Source organism: Acromyrmex echinatior, chromosome 4 (assembly GCF_024713525.1).
Source record: "Acromyrmex echinatior isolate Ae372 chromosome 4, ASM2471352v2, whole genome shotgun sequence".
NCBI lineage: Eukaryota > Metazoa > Arthropoda > Insecta > Hymenoptera > Formicidae > Acromyrmex > Acromyrmex echinatior.
In genome coordinates, this window is record NC_141855.1 from 11,377,030 (window position 1) to 11,395,084 (window position 18,055).

The following is an 18,055-nucleotide window of genomic DNA, read 5'->3' on the forward strand; positions in this document are numbered from 1 at the left end:
CGCACTTCTGCAAATCATTTCAATACAATTTAATTGACAAACAATATAACGAATTACGAAAGAAAATGACATAACATATATTTCAAATCGAGTATATTTAATTATTTTTTTATAGCATAGAATATCTTAGATCAATTTTGAAAATGAAAACAAGTCTACCAGATCATGTATGGTAGACGAAGGACTAAGGGCTCTCGAAGCGAATGAGATCGGATATGTCTGGCTGTGGATAGCCAAATGCCCAAGGATCCTCTAATTCCCAAAGATCCGGTGGGAGATGCTCGCGACCAGGTGGTGGTCCACGTAGTGGACTTATTGGATACTGTTCTATGTCGAAAAATCTCTCTAGCTCCTCTGGATCGAATGGAGGATACTCATAAGGTGCCTCGCGCCTTGGTATGTCGCGCATCGTGGGTTTTATCCTAGACACAATTGGTATGTCTTCCTCCTCTTCCCAGGATATGTCGCCTTCACGTAAAAACTCTTCCTCGAAAGGCACATCAAAACGCAGATCCTCCGGCAATGGCTCCTGAGCTATCCTCTCGAATTCCCGTTTAGTTCGACGAGCTGCCTCACGCGCCCTAATTCCGGCCATACTTCTTTGGGCGAATTCGCGTGCCGCCACGACGGCTGGATGTTCTCGACCGTATTCGATACGGAACATCTCGCTTTCAATGTCAGGAACTCTGTATTAAACATGGACATTGATTAACTTGATAAATTCCAACTAACTGATATGTAAAAGTGAAACTTTATCAAAAAATATAAATAGATTGCTGACTCAATGCAATAGAAAGAGATGACCTGATTCCGAGTTGCCTTTGTTTTAGTTCTCATTGTGAGTATCGTGTGATTTATCCATGTAATTTATACATGGTGAATGAGAGAACTAAATATGTCGCTGCCCAGGGGTGCTATTTCATTTATACGTTTTTATCGTACGGTAAACGTGTACAGAACAGAGAGATCTTCGAATCTCTCTATCCCATCATAGCCAATCATTAGGTTTGAAAAATTTATCGTGTGACAAAAACGCACAAATGAAATATCACCTCAGCGCTGTTTTCAAAGATAGAGGCAAAGTTGGCAGTCTATTTATAGAAGTCCATGGGAACAATAATCCCGATCAAATCGGTCCGTTTTGAGATATGTTATATTTCTTGTGAATCTGAACAAATGTCTCCATTGCCATATTCACATAAAATCAATAGATAAAAAGATAGAGAAAGGAAAGGTTCAATACCAATTTCACGACTCGAAACAGGCCAGTATTCATAGTCGATTCTTACATTTAAGACTATCTTAAGTAATCTTAAGATGTGGTAAGTTAATCCAAGGACTATATTAACATTTTAAGACATTATACTTAAGTCAGTTTTAAAATAAAAATGGACTATGAATACCGTCCCATATTTAGCGTTTTACAGTTGTAACTTCTTGAAACTCATGAATATAATTTTATAGATGAAGATGGTGGAGATTTAGAGAGATACGGTCTAACTGCACACACTATGTTATCCCTTCCTTAGCTTGCTTTAATTGGCTTTTAAATGTAACTAGACTAAAAATATTTGCATGTTGATCGAACATTAACATGTTTTAACTTAAAAAACTTTAACTCTTTATTTTCTCTCTTCCTCGTGATATTCTCACCTGTAAATGTATCTAGGTCTTTCTTCTTCTGCGAGTTTTACGGCATTACCACCGACATTCGCCACAGCCATCACAAAGTCTCGTCTCGCTTGTTGCAAGTCCTCCAACTTGCCCTGCACTGTGACCGCTTCAGCAGCATCATTCTCATCGAGAGTTTCACTATCAAACAACGTTCATAATTAATAAGTCATTGAAACATTGCAATTATTAATCTGATAAAAAAATAAAAGAACTTAAAAAATTCTTTAGAATTATTTATTCCATGAACAAAGAAATTCCCAATATTCGTCATGAAATACTTCTGAATTCGTTAAGTTTATTGTAATGTTTCTTAGAAGATTCAGAAGTTATGAATACATAATCCGATTTGCATGTTGAAGTATAATCTTTTTTTTTTCTTTGCGTTAAAGACAAAAAGGAATAAAGGAGATCCGCAATTTTCCAACTTTCATCGCAAGAACGAATCTTTTTAGATTTAGTTTTATTCATCTACTTTTCAGAACATCATCGAGATAATTTCAAGCTTTACTTGATCACTTGAATCGAACGATTTGCTATTTCAGATGGCGGTTCAATGGCCACAGGTGGTTGAGGGATGCTGACGATAGTGGTCCGATTCTCGTTCACTGATCTCGGTGGTATCACAATGCTATCAATTGGACCCTCGCCTACTGGCTCGGCTTGGATTACCTGGGCATTCATGGATCTCGCTAATTCCCTGGTTCTCTCAGGGATAGCCGGAATCGGTTCCGGCACTCTTCTCTCTGGCCTTCTCACTCTAGGAGGCGAAATCGGCGGAGACACTGTCGGGGCACGTCTAATAGCTCGTGGTCTCTCTCTACCAAGTCTAGAGTGTAAAAATTGTAAAATATATTTAAGATGCATTTCAAGAAAATCGGTACCATGATATACCTAAACGGTACGCAGTACAAGTACAGTTGATACGCTGTACTATAATATCACGTACATTTTTTGTCATTATCCTGTTTTGCACCTAGTGCAATCACTTTATCATTTATAAATTTTAAAATCGATTCAAGCTAATTCAAACAGAATCAATCTTTTGGTCACGAACTTAAAAATGTGGCATGAACGTTTAGACTATGTAAATCAAGGATCTATTTGCCAGATATGGCTAAAAATGATTGTATATGCGAAGACTCAAACTCAAAGATAAAAATTATTCTTTCTGTGAAACCTGTCAATTGGGCAAGTCGTCATTCGCGAAACGTGATTTGTCAGGATAATCTTGGAAAACGGGTGAATTAACTTTATTAGACGTGAAAAGTAATGTTTTGACAACGAAATTTTATGTTACGTGCCATTTCATTATTATGTGCTTAATTAAAAATGTGACTTTTTAAAGTCGTAATTGAAGAAAGCTAAACAATATTAAGAAACTTTATTTTAGACCGCATATGTGAGAAACACAATCAATACTAGAAATTTAAAATGCCTATTACGGTCGAAGCTGGATCTTCATCGCTTTAAATAATTCTTGAATTACTAATTTATATATATGTACTTGCATATATACCATATTATAATCTTTTCTAATTGCGCGCCGAATTGGCGTTTTAAATTTCTAGTATTGAAGAAAACTAAAGTTATCTTGGAATAAAAGCGTATTTTTAATTCGTTCAACCGCTGTCAGATCGTGTGTTTCTGTTTGAGTATAGGCTCACTTTATGTGTCTTTTACGATCATTTGCTGTCTATCAAGAGAAGAAATTACAATTTTGTTTAATTTTTACAAATGTTTTAAAGCGATCTCGTTATTTAGATTTATTCAAATTGCCTTTATTTACAAATGGCACGTAACATAAATTAACGTGTCATTCCTCGCTTCTGACGTCATAATTCCAACATGGCCGCAGCGACTACTCAGGAGTTTTAAAGAAGCGACGTTCAGTTCAGCATGCGAAACGTTTTAGAGACTTCCCAGCTGAAATAATATATCGATATGCTGCACATAATTTTCGAAATTCACCTAGGATCACCACCGATTGGTGCAGGTGTCCTTCTTGGCCTCCTTCGTGGCATAGCTTCCTCTCGTTTACGTTCATATTCCTGCTTGAACTTTTCCGCATGCTTCATTCGAGCCATCATCGCCTTTGTCATAGTTGGTCTGGCAAAGTCGACTCTCCTCGGCTCGGCTGGAGTATATTGCCTTCTACTAGGACCTGCCAAGGGGACTGGTTGTGGTTGTCGCGCTGTTTCCTTCCGTTCATACTCTTTTACTACAGTGGCACTTCTCGCCTGTCGTAGTGCCTGTGTCTTTGTCAGACCAGGTTGAATTCGTGGTTTTCGGGTCGCCATCATTGATTGTTATTGATATTAGGTAATTCTTGACATTAAAAATTAATATACATTATATAAATTTATATATATATATATATATATACACACACAATATTTTTATAGTAATATACTATTAATGTTTATTATAAAATTTCATTATGAGAGAGAGAGAGAGAGAGAACGAAACAAAGGTCAAGGAGAGAGGACGAAACTGCTGTCACTTTTATCCTCTAGAAATCTAACAAAAAATTCTTTTGCTAAATTATGAGTGCTTTCCATTTAATGTCATATCCTTCTATCTTTCTTGATATTCCAATGAATAACAAAGATAGAACAATATTGTATCGATTTGTGTCACCATGGAAAGCACTCTGTTTGATTTTTTTTTAAATAAAAATATAATAATATTTCTGCACTTAGATTGGTACATATCGACATGTCTTTGTGAGAAATGACATGTCTTTATGATATTACATTTTTATAACACTGCATTTATGATCTTATTTAATACTATTCAGAAAAATAATCCAAAACATAATGACTTAGATTGAATGACTATTGAAAAAGTCGAAAAAGAAATTTTAAAAACCTCGTAAAAATATATTTTCTAGAGTCTCCAAAAGGTAAACTTTTCTGGTTAGCGCGATGATTTTTCTTGGCGCTCAAATAATGGATCCAATATTTTTTCATCTTGCGAAAGTTTGCAACCCGTTAACAGTCATACCGATAGGTATAACCGGCACTTAATTAAGGCCAGATTGATCAATTTGGCATCATGTACAGGAATTTTGTATTATGACAGGCCTGGAAGGTTTATGTGAAGAAATCACTGGTGACAGACGCGGCAGCTTTTGTTTCGTTTTTACAAAACGCATCTCTTAAATCGAAATGACTGTATCTCTGAAGTTGGCATAAATGAAAGGATGTTCTTGCTTTATGCGACTTTTATACCGAAAATAAAATTAATTTATACAGTAATATAATATTGAAGAATAAAAATAATGAGCACTCTTGACAATTTAAAATATTTTTCAAAAATACGGCCTGAGATTCAACCAATCATTATCCGACTCTCATGGCATAGAACGTGGAAGTGGAAACAACATATGAATTTGGAAAATCTATAGAATCTCGTTTTTTGAGTTTTTTAGTTCATTAACAAATTTTGGTAAATGTTTAGTTTTTTTACAGTCACATAAGAGACTCTCAGCTCTGATGATCTTGATATTAACATATATTGTAAAAGTTGTCATAACCTTGAGTAACTTTGAGGCATATCTAATAAGTTTTAATTGGTGCTCATTACTTGTTAAAAAAAATTCACTGCTTTACAGGGCGAAATAAGATTTGTAATTATACTGTTTCAGATAGATTTTTTAATTCTACGTAAAACGACGAGAGACAAAAATCATTTATTTTCTTCTCATAAAGTTCCGAGGAATTTTTTAGAATTTTTAAAAAATTTTTTAATATCCATATTTTCTCATGTTGGTAAAAATAATAAAATCCAGTACTAAAAAATTAATAAAAAATTTTGAAAAAATTCTTAGAGTTCTATGAAAAGAAAATAAATGATTTTGATCTCTTGCAGTTTTTCTGTAAAGTTGACCGTATTTGAGTAAAAAATTATTCAAGGCCAATATTTGGCAATTTTTAGTAATTAATATCTTATTAACTATTACGAAAATTGCAAAATGATACAGGATTTTTCGACTCAGTAATCCATTCTATCTACATAAAAGATTGGCTAAAACTTTCAGTACCCTGTATAAGTATTGAAAAATATACAAAAAATTAAAATATAAAAAAAAATAAAAAAATTATAAAACAAAAAAAGTAAAAAAAATATAAAAAATAAATTTTAAAAACCAAACAAAAAAGGAGAGCCAAAAAGGAACTATAAATTTTCTACATCCATCGTGAGCTCTGAATAATGCTAAAGGAAAGTTCTGAGTCTATACATTTTTCATTTATGTTGTCAATATTGCGCTTAGGGCTTGAAATGAATCTATGCTCAGAATTGGAATCAAGCGAGAGAGATCAAAAACCCCCAAAATACAATATTTTTTAGAAAAACAATACCGAGAGAATACAGGACATAAGAGTCAAATATAACGAAATATTTTAAAACATAAAACTACTCTCGACATTGTTTTTTAAATTAAAAGTTCTTCGTTCTTATAAGAACTTATAAATAAATATTTTTTTTATATTTGATCATATGTTCTTTGCCGGGAAAGCCATTTTTGTGATTCTGCATAAATCTCGAAATTTTGCGCCATGTATATATTACTTATATAGAAATATTTTTGAGGAAAAAGAATCAATATTTTAATAAAAAATGCCGACAGTTTAAAGATTAATAACTTTCTAACAAAAGTAACAAACACTTTAACACCTTTTAGAGATCACTTATGACTTTGATAACATATGACAAGATCAAAATCAGAGCCAAATCCCTTATTGTAAACATTTATCAAAATTTTTTTATGTTGAAAACTAAAGAATGGTAATGCAATAAATAAACAATTATATATAGCATTTAGTTCTTTTTTTTTTGTTGTTAAATTGCTTATATAACATTAATTTAAATCACAGGAATGGATTTTCATATACAGGGGAATAAAAAATCCTGGACAAGTGAAATATCTCGAAAACAAAGCATTTTGGTAAAAAATGATTCAGACAAAAGTTGTAGAGTTTTAAAAGATCTATTTATACTGATCACGTCTGTTTGACTTTGGATGGTGTTGCCATTAATTAACTATTAAATTCTGGAATAAAAAATAGGGTGTTCTATTTAAAAAAAATCGATTGACCTGATCTTGGCGATGCCACCCAAAATCAAATAGATGTGATCAGTAAATAGATATTTTTAAACCCTACAACTTTTATCTGAATCATTTTTCCCAAAAAATACTTTACTTTCGAGATATTTCAATGGTCCGGAACTTTTTACTCACCCTGTATGTACTATACATATTTACAATAAATACAATTTTAAAATGCGTCACTCAATAATCGGCGGCATTACTAGCCAGATAATCGCGACGCCCGATATTGGACGCCTGCTTGTTTTGCACAGCCTCCAATTTTGGACACTCTGTAATTCTGTGTCCGAGTCCACCACAATAACTGCATCCGCGTTCATCTGCGATAAAACAAGAAAGAAGAATTCTTTAGAATTACAAGAAATAACGACATAAATTTATAAAGAAAAAAAAATATATCTTACCTCCCAGATTGAGATATTTTTCATTCTCAGAACAAAGTTCCAGCAAGAATGGTGGCACCTTTTGCTTTGCTTCCATTAGTAAATGTTTAAGATCGAGTAGTACTGATTCATCGTTTGCTTTATTAATGAAAGTCGTTGCTATACCAGTACGTCCGGAACGGCCAGTTCGTCCTATCCTGTGCACTAAAAATTACAAAATTATGTTAAATATCTCTTTTTTCATCACCATTTTTCATTTATCACATATATATTACCGTAATTTTCTACGTCGTCTGGCATGTCATAATTAATAACGTGTTGCACATCAGCAAAATCGAGACCCTTTGATGCAACGTCTGTCGCAACGAGTACGTCTTTTCGACCTGCGCGAAACGCTTCCACTGAACGTGATCTTTCTTCCTGATCTGAAAGAATATAATAAAAGGAATGTGAATATATTTAATTTACATTGATATTTTAATTGTGAAGAATTAATATGATTGATCAGTAATATTGCAATAATTTTATATCAATATATTAATGTTTAATACAATGTAGTTTGTCTGAAATATTGTACCTATTCCTCCATGTATCGCAACAGCTTCCACTCCTTTTATGAGCAGATACTCATGGATGGCATCCACGTCACGCTTCTTCTCTGCGAATATTAAAACTGGCGGTGCAGTTTTCTGAAGACATTCCAAGAGATAAACAATCTTAGCCTCTTGCTTGACATATTCCACCTCTTGTATTACGTTCATTGACGCAGCACCAGCGCGGCCAACGTTTATAGTTACAGGTTTCACTAATGCTGAACGCGCAAAATTTTGAATTCTTTTCGGCATAGTAGCAGAAAATAAAAGCGTTTGCCTCTGACCCTGTGACAGACAACAATTATTATTATTATTTTAATAAACATTTAATCTTTTCATCTTGCATAAAATACATGAGAAAGTACTTACCTTAAAAAAAGAAAATATTGTTCGAACATCTTCTTCGAATCCCATATCTATCATGCGATCTGCCTCGTCCATGCAAAGATAACGGCATACACTTAAAGTAACCATCTTTTTATGTAACATATCCATCAATCGTCCTGGTGTTGCTACCATTATATGTACACCTCTATGAATAATAATAAAAAATAAATTGCAACATATTAGAGATAAAAATATGAAAAATATAATTAACAATAATAATCACTAACTTGTTGATTATAGCTAACGACTCTGAAACTGGCACACCTCCTATTGCCAAGCAACAGCGTATCTCTGGACAGTCCGTTTGTCTTAAGCTATTGGTGTAGTGCCGAATTATGTCATAGGTTTGCTTAGCCAATTCTCTTGAAGGACATATTATCAAGCCTATGAATAAAAAATATTTATATATATTAGGTGTTGGAATTAATTCGTAGCGTTTTTTAATGAAAGAATGTTATTTATTTCACATGAGCATTAAAAAATACATTAATGAAAGTACTTCCCATCACTTGTAAAACGCTACGAATTAATTCCAACACCTAATATATACATATATATATATATATATATATATATATTCTCGATAATTCTATTTATTGTAAACATTTACCATAAGGTCCCTCCTTTTTAATGAATGGCATATCGATTTCTTGTTCCAGACAAAATTCAATGATAGGTAAAACAAACACCAACGTTTTACCACTACCAGTGGAAGCTATACCAATCATGTCGCGACCAGACAATCTGTGAATATTTAACATTTATATTATTCATTGAATGTATTACACAATTAATAAGAATAATAAGCGCAATTATAACATCAATTGGAGACTCACACTGTGGGTATTCCTTGAACTTGAATTGGAGTTGGCTTGATGATACCCTTCTGTTCCAATCCATATAAGATTCCTTTATGAAATTTCATTTCCTTAAAAGTTTTCAAGGGTGGCGGTACTTCATCACCTTCCACAAGTATTCTGAGCTTTCTACGTACTCTCTCATGACGCATCTCACCGAGATTAAGTATCACTCTTGGCGGTTGCCAATTGGTTTTGATAGAATCCTTGTATTGAATACCCTTGGCTAATTCAGCCACACCCATTAAAGCTTTATTCTCAGCCACACTTTCCAGAATCTTCTCCTCCTCCTTCAACTGTTTCTCCATAGCACTCTCCTTCTTGGCTGTTAATAGAATTTTATGAATAAATCTTAATTAAATACTTTTTCATTATTTATTAAAACTCTATTCATGAAGATTCTGTACCTTCAGCCAATTTCTTCAATTCAGTGTGTTGATCAAGAAGAGAGATATTTGATTTCCTTCCCCAAACCTGTCCATCATCATTGTCAGCATCATCTTTCTCATTCTCACTACTACTCTTTCCAATGCCATTAGTAGATTCTTCTTTTAATTGTCCGAGTTTACCCAATTTCATGAGCAATTGCTTTTTACGATGCTTAACAGGTACATATGGTTCGTAATCATCGTCAGTATCCAAAGGGCTGTCTTCTTCTTTCCTTCTATACCTCTGTACATTCAAAACAATTTAATATACAGTAGTAAGGAAATATACGTTATATCATAAAATATTTAAAAAATACTTGAAGATGTAAAGGAAACTTTATTTACATTACAAATTGCACAGGTTATAAAATTAAAAATATTCATAAACAAACATTTCTAACCTTTATTGCAGATTCATTGTTATCCCGATTATCCTGATTCATTGTAGAAATATTCTTATTACAATTTATTGGAAGAAGATTATTCTGCGATATATTAGAGCATTAATTACTTATATTTTATTATTATTCCATGTAATTGTAAAGTATTACACTAAAAAGTGCTACAAAAACGCTGAGGAAAGAAACGGAAGTTGTGTTCGGAAAAGTCGCTCGGATGCTTCCGATGCCTGAAGACCTCTAGCGGGATTCTCTAAACGTCTTATCGATGATTATCGCTAACTATCGTTAACTAGCGTTAACAATGACAAGATAATCCTAGAAGACAACGCGATTGTCGCTTGTTCACGATAGCAACAATTGTTAATAAAACGTTTAGAGAATCCCGCAACTGTACTGATAAACAGTAAAACCATAACTCAAAAGAGGCTAAGTATTTAATCATCTATTAAGCTTACAAGTCGGGACTTAAGATATTGGTAAAATATTTATCTTATATCTTTTATCATTATTATATATTTTTTAATTTTTAAATATGTAATTATATTAATTATATATGTATATTAAATCTGATATATTTACGTTACTATTTGTCAAATTTAATGGGGATTCGATGCAATCAGAATAATCTAATAATGTTTAATTCGTATTAATATTGTAAATGATACATGAAAAATACAAACAACATATCAATCTGTCGTTCAAATGTCAAATTTAACGCTTCTTATCCTTCTTCATGTATAAAATTGTCGCTCTAATATTATGTATAAAATTGTAGCTCTAAATGTTTGCAACAAAAGTCGTCATGTGATCTTTTTTGTCGCTGAAACAGCCAGTTTGAGCAGCTCATGTATCTTGACATGATCTGATCATATTGTCTCCTCTCAATACTGGAGGCAGGAGCTATCCAAATAATAATAAGTAATAAATAATAAGAAGAAAGCAGTGAAAAATTGACGACTGCAATTGGTCAATTTTTAGCTTCCGCCTTCTGATTTACGACTAATTGGCTTATTGTAGAGGGCCCATAAAAGTTGAATTAATCCAACTTTTCAACAGTGTCGGTGGCGACAAGAAAGTGGACAAATTGAGAAAGAATTCAGTCACGTGATCATTTATCAGTGCGACAAGCGATCATAAAATTGTATCTTTATCGTTTCATCCTTGTTATTTTTAAATATTAGTCCGGATTTACAATAGGTGTTTTAAGTCTTAAGCCGTAAGAAACTGACCAATTAAAACCGTAAGAAACTGACCAACAGCCGAATGCGAGAAGAATAATCGATTGTGATTCGTCCATTTCTTATGGCTTAAGACTTAAAAATCTATTGTAGATCCGGGCTAAAAAACAATTGATACAAGTGCTATAAATGCCAAAGCGAACATAGCCATGGTATTGTATACACTACAAAAATATTGGGTCATCTAAAAAGTATCCGCGGTTTTTTGTCACTAGATGTGTGTTGATGGTCATATATCTAGTGACAAAAAACCGCGGATACTTTTTAGATGACCTAATATATATTTGACGAGAGACGCCACCGCATCTCCTGATATCTGTCTCATTTTAAGTTCTACAAGTATACACTAGTGATATATTAATAAAAAATAATTTACAATTTTATTTTAATAAAATTTATAAAAACCAAAAATTAAAGAAAAATAGGGAAAACTAGGGAAATTTGTATATATTAACAGAGAAATTTCTTCACTGATATCTGGCAACACTGTGTCGATATGACAGAAATATGAGAGCCAATAAAAATAGAGAAGATGAAGGTATAATTGAAATCATAACCTAAACAGTGATGAACTTTAACGATTAATATCTTGATTTGTGAGACAGAGTGACGCTTTTACCTACCAAGTTTGTTTGTTTCGCGCAAAAACGCTTCAAATGAATTTAATTTCATCAAGATTGGAGTTGAGGAAGGCTATACTGAATAATTATCCAACCTACAATTTGTTTGGTTTTCATCATTCAACATTGTGCAAAATAATTTTCGTTACATTTCGCTAACCATGAGTTGAAGTAAAATAAAAAGAAAAGAATGTCTGCAGGTGCGGAACGTCCGGCTTCGATGCTATTTCAGGACAGTCAATATAACTGGACGGACGATTTACCAGTTTGCAAACAGTCCGGTATATTTTTCTTTGTTATTCTAAAATTATTGATCAAATATTTAACAATAACCTTAACACAATAGAAATAATAATAACATTAATATTTTCAGTACAAAGCTAATTTTTGAGAACGTATATTTATTACTTGATTTAATAAATTACAATATCTTTTAACAAGTAATAATTCAAGGACAACAACTCTACTAATACTTTTATTAGATTTATATAGACAGTATACGTTAATTATTTTTATTATTAATACTTGTCGTCTTTGCCTGAACTTGTCATGAAAATTATGTCTTAAGATTTTATTTTGCATAAAAAAATATATTTAATTGTATTTATGCTTTGATACTTTATCAGGGAAGATCCCATTAGCACACAACATAGTTGCACACATCTATTCATTGACTTGTGCCTAGTAACTTTTCACTGCTTTACTAATGAGAATATTTTATTTAAAATTGACTAATTAGTGATGTGTATCTATCCTAAAATCTCTCCTTTATTACGAAAATCAATAACTATAAAAATTATAAATAATGTTAAAAAATTTTATTTTAGACCGCACATGTGAAAATATAAAAAAGACCTATAAAACCCCAGACACAATGCAAAGGAATAGTGATAGCGATAGAAATAAGACGATTTCAACCTCAGAAACACTGGCGTGTACAATTTCTGATAAGTTGAAATCATGTTATTTCTATCATTATCGCTGTTCCTTAGCATTGTGTCTAGGGCTTTACAGTCGAAGCTGGATCTTTTAATGCTTAAAATAATTCAATCTTGAATTATTATATATATTATATATGTACTTGCATATATACCACATTTATAGTCTTTCAAACTGTGCACCAAATTGTTTTTATACAATTAAACTTTTTTAGTAATCGCTAATTAAATTGACAAGCAATTTTAATAATTTGATGCTCAATCAGGCATCATTATAAAGATGTTAATATGTTGAAAAATTATATGTATAAAAATTATGATATGAAATGATATTTTAGTTTATATATCAAATCAAATAATAATTATATACAAAGTTTATACAATAGAATTATTAGAATATGATAGCAGATTTTATATTTCAGGAGTAGGCTTTTCTACTAATCAAATCTATCGAGAAGATGGATATCGACAGGAAGAGCATTCATTTGAGGATCGTAGTTTTCATTGTAAATATGACGACTCCACATTTCTTTATGCTGTATTTGATGGCCATGAAGGTACTAAGGCAGCCAATTTTGCTATGCAAAGGATGGCTGCAGAAATTTTGCTTGGACAGTTAAATGGCAAATCAACCGACGAGGAAGTAAAGGAAGTTCTTCGGTAAAAATTTCATTGATATGAAAAAATTTAAATAAATAATATGAATAAAATTTTAAAATAACTTTAATATATATTTTGCTGAATAAACTAATGTGTTACAGTTGCAACCAAAGATCTTCTATATGTAAAGTATTTGTTCTACAGGCAAGCATTCATAGCAGTTGAGAAAGGATATCAAGATTCAATTGGTGATTTATTAGCAGAACGAGCTAGTCTACAATTTGATATACCTGATGGATTGACTCCTTATGAGACTTACCAAAAATTTCCAGACTTGGTTAGTCATTAAAATTGTACAGCTACATTTTTTAATGCGTTGTTACAATTTATTTTTTTAGGTTGACAAACTAAACGCATTAAATTGCGAGCTGTCGGCTGGTACTAGTGCTGTGGTTGCTTTAGTCTACAGAGGGAAACTTTACGTCGCGAATGTTGGAGACAGCAGGGCGTTGTTGTGTAAAACAGATAGCAATCAAGTTTTACGAGTAGTACAATTAAGCTTAGACCATGACTTAAGAAATGAAGACGAGCTTTTGCGATTGTCTCAACTGGGTTTGGATGTTGAATCAATCAGGCAAGGTAAGGCTTTATGTATCTTATTCATTCGACATTTGTTTTGATTTAAAAAAAAAGGATTTTGATAAATAGAAATATATATATTGTAGGATCTCATCTTGGAAATCAGGAAAATACACGTTGCCTTGGTAATTATCTTGTTAAAGGAGGATACAGAGAGTTCGAAGAATTAACAGCTTCCATGGCAGAACCGATCATTGCCGAACCAGAAATCCACGGAAGTATCGAGCTCGATGAATCTTGTAGATTTTTATTACTTATGTCGCGTGGCCTATATAAATCATTAGAAGAAGCGACCGGAACAGATCAAGTTAATAAGGAATTGGCTTTGATAGCGGTTGAGCAGGTAATTAACTTAAAGCCTAAATAAATCTTGATATAAATTTTAATCAAAACAGTCAATTAAAATATATAAATTCATTTTTAAATATCCAGTTTCGAGTACAATCGACTTTAACTGGAGTCGCCCAGGCGGTGGTCGACAAAGTCGTGAGAATTCATCATGATATAAACATGAGCAACACACAGAATACCATGACCACTGGCAAGCGTGACGACATAACTCTTTTAGTGCGGAACTTCAACTTCCCGCTACCGCACGCACTAAAGAGTCCGACCAATCGGCCCGATCATTCAGTCAGATTTAATCCCGTGGTGCAAACTGCACCAATTAATATGCTGGATAACGAAGACTTATCGAGCACCAGTACAGGTGTTACAGATGATAATGCCGATACATCGACAACTGAAACATCAACAACATCAGATTTGTATCCGCCTGGTGCTAGAATGGCAGAGCGAAATGCTAGAATTAAGCCTTATGTAGATTTTTCTGAATATTATGAGAATGTTGAAAAGAGAAGAAAAGAGGGAACTCTACCGGAAGGTATAGATTTTTAACATTTTATTTTAAATGATGTAAAATATATTTTTGAATACTTCATTTACAAATTATATGTTTGTATTTACATATAAATTATTGAGATCATATTGCGACTGTGTTAATATACATGAATGTTCCTATCATTGCAGCATATATTTTTAACTTTAAGATTGTATTTATATTTATTATTGAAATATAAAATTATTAATTTTCTAACGCAGTATCGTATTCTTGTCATCAAAATTTATTACCAGAATAGAACTTTGACTACTACACAACTTGTATTTACATATCACAAGCATTACAAATATTTCGTTGGGTTAGATTTCAAGCGCTCGAATGCAGCCTTTTCGAGACATTCTCTGTGATCGGGATGCGCGATTTGGATCAGTGCATTCGCCCTTTGTCGTAAGGTTTTACCGAAAAGATCTGCCACTCCATGTTCCGTAACTATATAATGCGCATGAGCTCTTGTTACCACTACTCCAGCTCCTGTATAAAAGACATATTAATATATCATAGATTTATTAAATAATTATTATTAAATAAATTTATCTCGCAACATTCATTTGCTAATCTTATACCAATTTTCAACACCGGTTGTATTTTACTCTCCCCTTGGCTGGTAACTGAGGGAAACGCGATAATAGCTTTTCCACGACCGTCTTGACTAATCGCTGCGCCTCGAAGAAAATCCAGTTGGCCGCCGAAGCCGGAATATATTTTACAACCCAAACTGTCCGAGCATATCTGGCCAGTGAGATCCATCTCGATACAAGAGTTGATGGCCGTCATTTTCGGCTGCGTCGAGACAACTCGGGGATCGTTCACGTAATTGATCGCTAGCATTTCTTGCGTTGCGATAATTACAATCATAAAATTTAACGCGAAAATATATTTTTTTAAAACTATCAAAGTAAACCAATTAATCATAATTACCGACGACCGGATTGTTGTGCAGGAAATCATACAATCTTTTCGTGCCGACGGCGAAGGAGCTTACTATGCGTCCTCTGTGCTTGGTCTTACACCTATTTGTGATGTTACCATGCTGGACCAAGTCAACCATTGCATCGCAAATGTTTTCAGAGTGTACGCCTAGGTCTTTGTGATTGACCAAGGAGCAGAGCACCGCGTCAGGGATGCAGCCGATGCCGAGCTGCAGTGTCGCTCCATCTTCAATTAATCGCTGCGCGATAATTTTACCTATCTCTTGCTCGAGATCGTTAGGCGGTGGGCAAGCCACGCAGGGCAGAGGACAGTCGTATCTTACCGCCCAATCAAAGTGGCTCGAATGTATCACTGTGTCACCGTATGACCTCGGCATATGCTCGTTTACTTGCGCTGAAAAGAAATACTTCCATAATAATTTTAAAATTATTGTAGATATTAATATCATAGTATAGCACAAAAGACATAATATTAAAGATTAACTTCCAGATCTTCCACCCCTCTTCTCTTTCTCTCTCTCTCTCTCTCTCTCTCTCTCTCTCTCTCTCTCTCTCTCTCTCTCTAACAGGATGTTTCGAATTTAAATGACCAAATTTCGCCAGGGGCGTGTGGGAAATCGATGGACAAAACGATAATTTTCGAATATTATTTTTTTCGAAGCGGAATAAAGTTTTTAAAACGAAATATTGTTTTCGTGTACGACTTCAACGATAATGTTAGAGGCAGTGTGAGAATATACGTGCCGATTTCAGACAGAAAAGTACTGAATCGGCGAATTTATTATTATGTTCAGTGTTGCAATACGAGCTGTCCATACAAGATGCAATGCGTGCAATGCAAAATTCAATATTTTGATTAATATCTGTATTAAGCAAGATAACGTGAATAATTGAATAATAAATAATAAATAATAAATAGACAAAAATGGAAACTATGTTTTGTTTTTTTTTTATGATTTCCTCCAAAACGAAGCAAAAACGAGCATATCTCTAAAGAACTTTTTTTTGTTAGTTATAAATTTCCTATATGCTTCCGAAATTGGCTATTTAAATTCGGGACACTCTGCATATTAAGATAGTTTTGTCTAATTTCAATTATTATGATTATTATTAACAATATCATCATTATTAAATTCAAAACGGACCAATGAGAACTTTGGTTGTGCAAATCGCGGCACGGGTACAATCCGCGCTCACGCCGAGCGAGCAGAATCCACGCGCGTCAGGCATGCTCACATGAATTAATGCAATATCTGGCACAATTCTTTTTTCAAAGAACAATCTTGGTGCCTCGTGTAGGAATACCGGGATGCAATCTGCTCGTCCCTCGTTTACTGCTTCTCTAAGATTAGTGCCCACATACAGACTGATGGACCTGAAATGTTCTTAAATATCATCGCAGATATCTTATTATTTATTTCTCACTCAGGCATTGTTATCAGTGGGATTAATCAATGCAGGTACCGTACTCTCAAATTCTGGACTGGCGAATGGCGTATCTCCTTCAAGATTCATATGCAATAATCTGACTCCACGCAAATTATTGCATACTCCGTGTTCGGTCATGGCACGCACTAATTCCATTGGCGTAGCTGCACCACCCTGTATGAAAACTAAATGCTCTGGAAAGAAAAATAATTTATTTACAACAAACTTCTATCAAACTCTATCTTGTAGTAACATTTGCAATAATATAAAAAAGAAAAATTTCAAGTTACCATAGTTTTTACTCACACATTAGAATTAAAAAATTAGAATAAAAAATTAGAATAATTAAAATTAAAACTATATTAAGTATTATAATTCAATGAATCTAGATAACTTTTTAAACGAATTGTTAATTTTAAACGTCAATTACAAACATTTTTGGAAAAACAATTCTTTTCTGAATAGAAAATAAAGTAAATATTGGTCTTAAAATATAATGCGGCTATAAGTACCTGAATTTATGATTTTTATTGCATCTTCCACGCAAACCCATTTTGGACATCGTTTTAAAGGTTGAGAAGGTTCCCTCAAATTTTGCATGTATCGCCGTCCACATAATTGGAAAGATTTTGCGTGCTGAATTTTTCCGAACACCAATTTTAATTTTCGAAACATTTTCATATCGTCTTAAAATTGTTAAGGCTAGATCTCCAAGCTCTCATTGATAACACGATATATTGTATAAAAAATTGATATGAAACATAATATAAAAAAATCTCACTGTTCGCATATGTCTAGCGAAGCGAATCCATTGACATTTCTATCTACAAATGTCTATAAATCGCTATTTGAACATCTGATTTGACGGCGTTCGATTTTTCGACAGCTTCACAATTCATGAACGAATTATTGATATGAATTTCGCGCAT

General features: G+C 33.2%; 4 protein-coding genes and 1 long non-coding RNA gene across 9 annotated transcripts in view; 2 read left to right on the top strand and 3 right to left on the bottom strand.

Moving 5' to 3' along the window:
- The window catches only part of LOC147909976 (uncharacterized), a 28,764-nt gene extending 19,756 nt beyond the window's left edge, over positions 1-9,008 (top strand). The window contains exons 4-5 of one of the 4 annotated variants that reach the window (XR_015544869.1): positions 2,217-2,483; positions 8,807-9,008. This is a non-coding gene — a long non-coding RNA (uncharacterized LOC147909976). Of the gene's footprint in view, positions 1-1,669; positions 1,793-2,216; positions 2,484-8,806 lie in introns of those variants that run through there. The other 3 variants (XR_015544870.1, XR_015544871.1, XR_015544874.1) reach the window with 3 other exon arrangements.
- On the bottom strand, positions 185-5,928 carry LOC105146534 (uncharacterized). Its single transcript, XM_011056853.2, has 4 exons — positions 3,643-5,928; positions 2,183-2,500; positions 1,654-1,812; positions 185-686 (listed from the first exon to the last, which is right to left on the bottom strand). Exons 1-4 carry the CDS (start codon positions 3,972-3,974, stop codon positions 185-187), a joined length of 1,311 nt encoding a protein of 436 aa, XP_011055155.1. The 5' UTR covers positions 3,975-5,928.
- abs (ATP-dependent RNA helicase abstrakt) lies at positions 6,483-10,040 on the bottom strand. The gene is made up of 10 exons (XM_011056854.2): positions 9,834-10,040; positions 9,412-9,676; positions 8,984-9,329; positions 8,758-8,891; positions 8,375-8,531; positions 8,130-8,292; positions 7,745-8,045; positions 7,443-7,592; positions 7,189-7,371; positions 6,483-7,104 (listed from the first exon to the last, which is right to left on the bottom strand). The coding sequence occupies exons 1-10, from the start codon at positions 9,873-9,875 to the stop codon at positions 6,968-6,970; spliced, it is 1,878 nt and encodes a 625-aa protein (XP_011055156.1). The 5' UTR covers positions 9,876-10,040; the 3' UTR covers positions 6,483-6,967.
- A 1,513-nt stretch (positions 10,041-11,553) lies between these two features.
- Positions 11,554-14,968, top strand: LOC105146532 (TGF-beta-activated kinase 1 and MAP3K7-binding protein 1). 2 transcript variants are annotated; one of them, XM_087405155.1, is made up of 6 exons: positions 11,554-11,972; positions 13,038-13,289; positions 13,434-13,566; positions 13,628-13,868; positions 13,955-14,211; positions 14,301-14,968. In XM_087405155.1, exons 2-6 carry the CDS (start codon positions 13,210-13,212, stop codon positions 14,763-14,765), a joined length of 1,176 nt encoding a protein of 391 aa, XP_087261281.1. In that variant the 5' UTR covers positions 11,554-11,972; positions 13,038-13,209; the 3' UTR covers positions 14,766-14,968. The 2 variants fall into 2 exon arrangements, with proteins under 2 accessions (XP_087261281.1, XP_011055152.2); XM_011056850.2 differs by having other exon boundaries at positions 13,052-13,289.
- On the bottom strand, positions 14,759-17,942 carry LOC105146533 (succinyl-CoA:acetate/propanoyl-CoA:succinate CoA transferase). The gene is made up of 6 exons (XM_011056852.2): positions 17,639-17,942; positions 17,168-17,320; positions 16,844-17,083; positions 15,688-16,092; positions 15,333-15,599; positions 14,759-15,240 (listed from the first exon to the last, which is right to left on the bottom strand). The coding sequence occupies exons 1-6, from the start codon at positions 17,805-17,807 to the stop codon at positions 15,050-15,052; spliced, it is 1,425 nt and encodes a 474-aa protein (XP_011055154.1). The 5' UTR covers positions 17,808-17,942; the 3' UTR covers positions 14,759-15,049.
- Between the last annotated feature and the right edge of the window lie 113 nt (positions 17,943-18,055).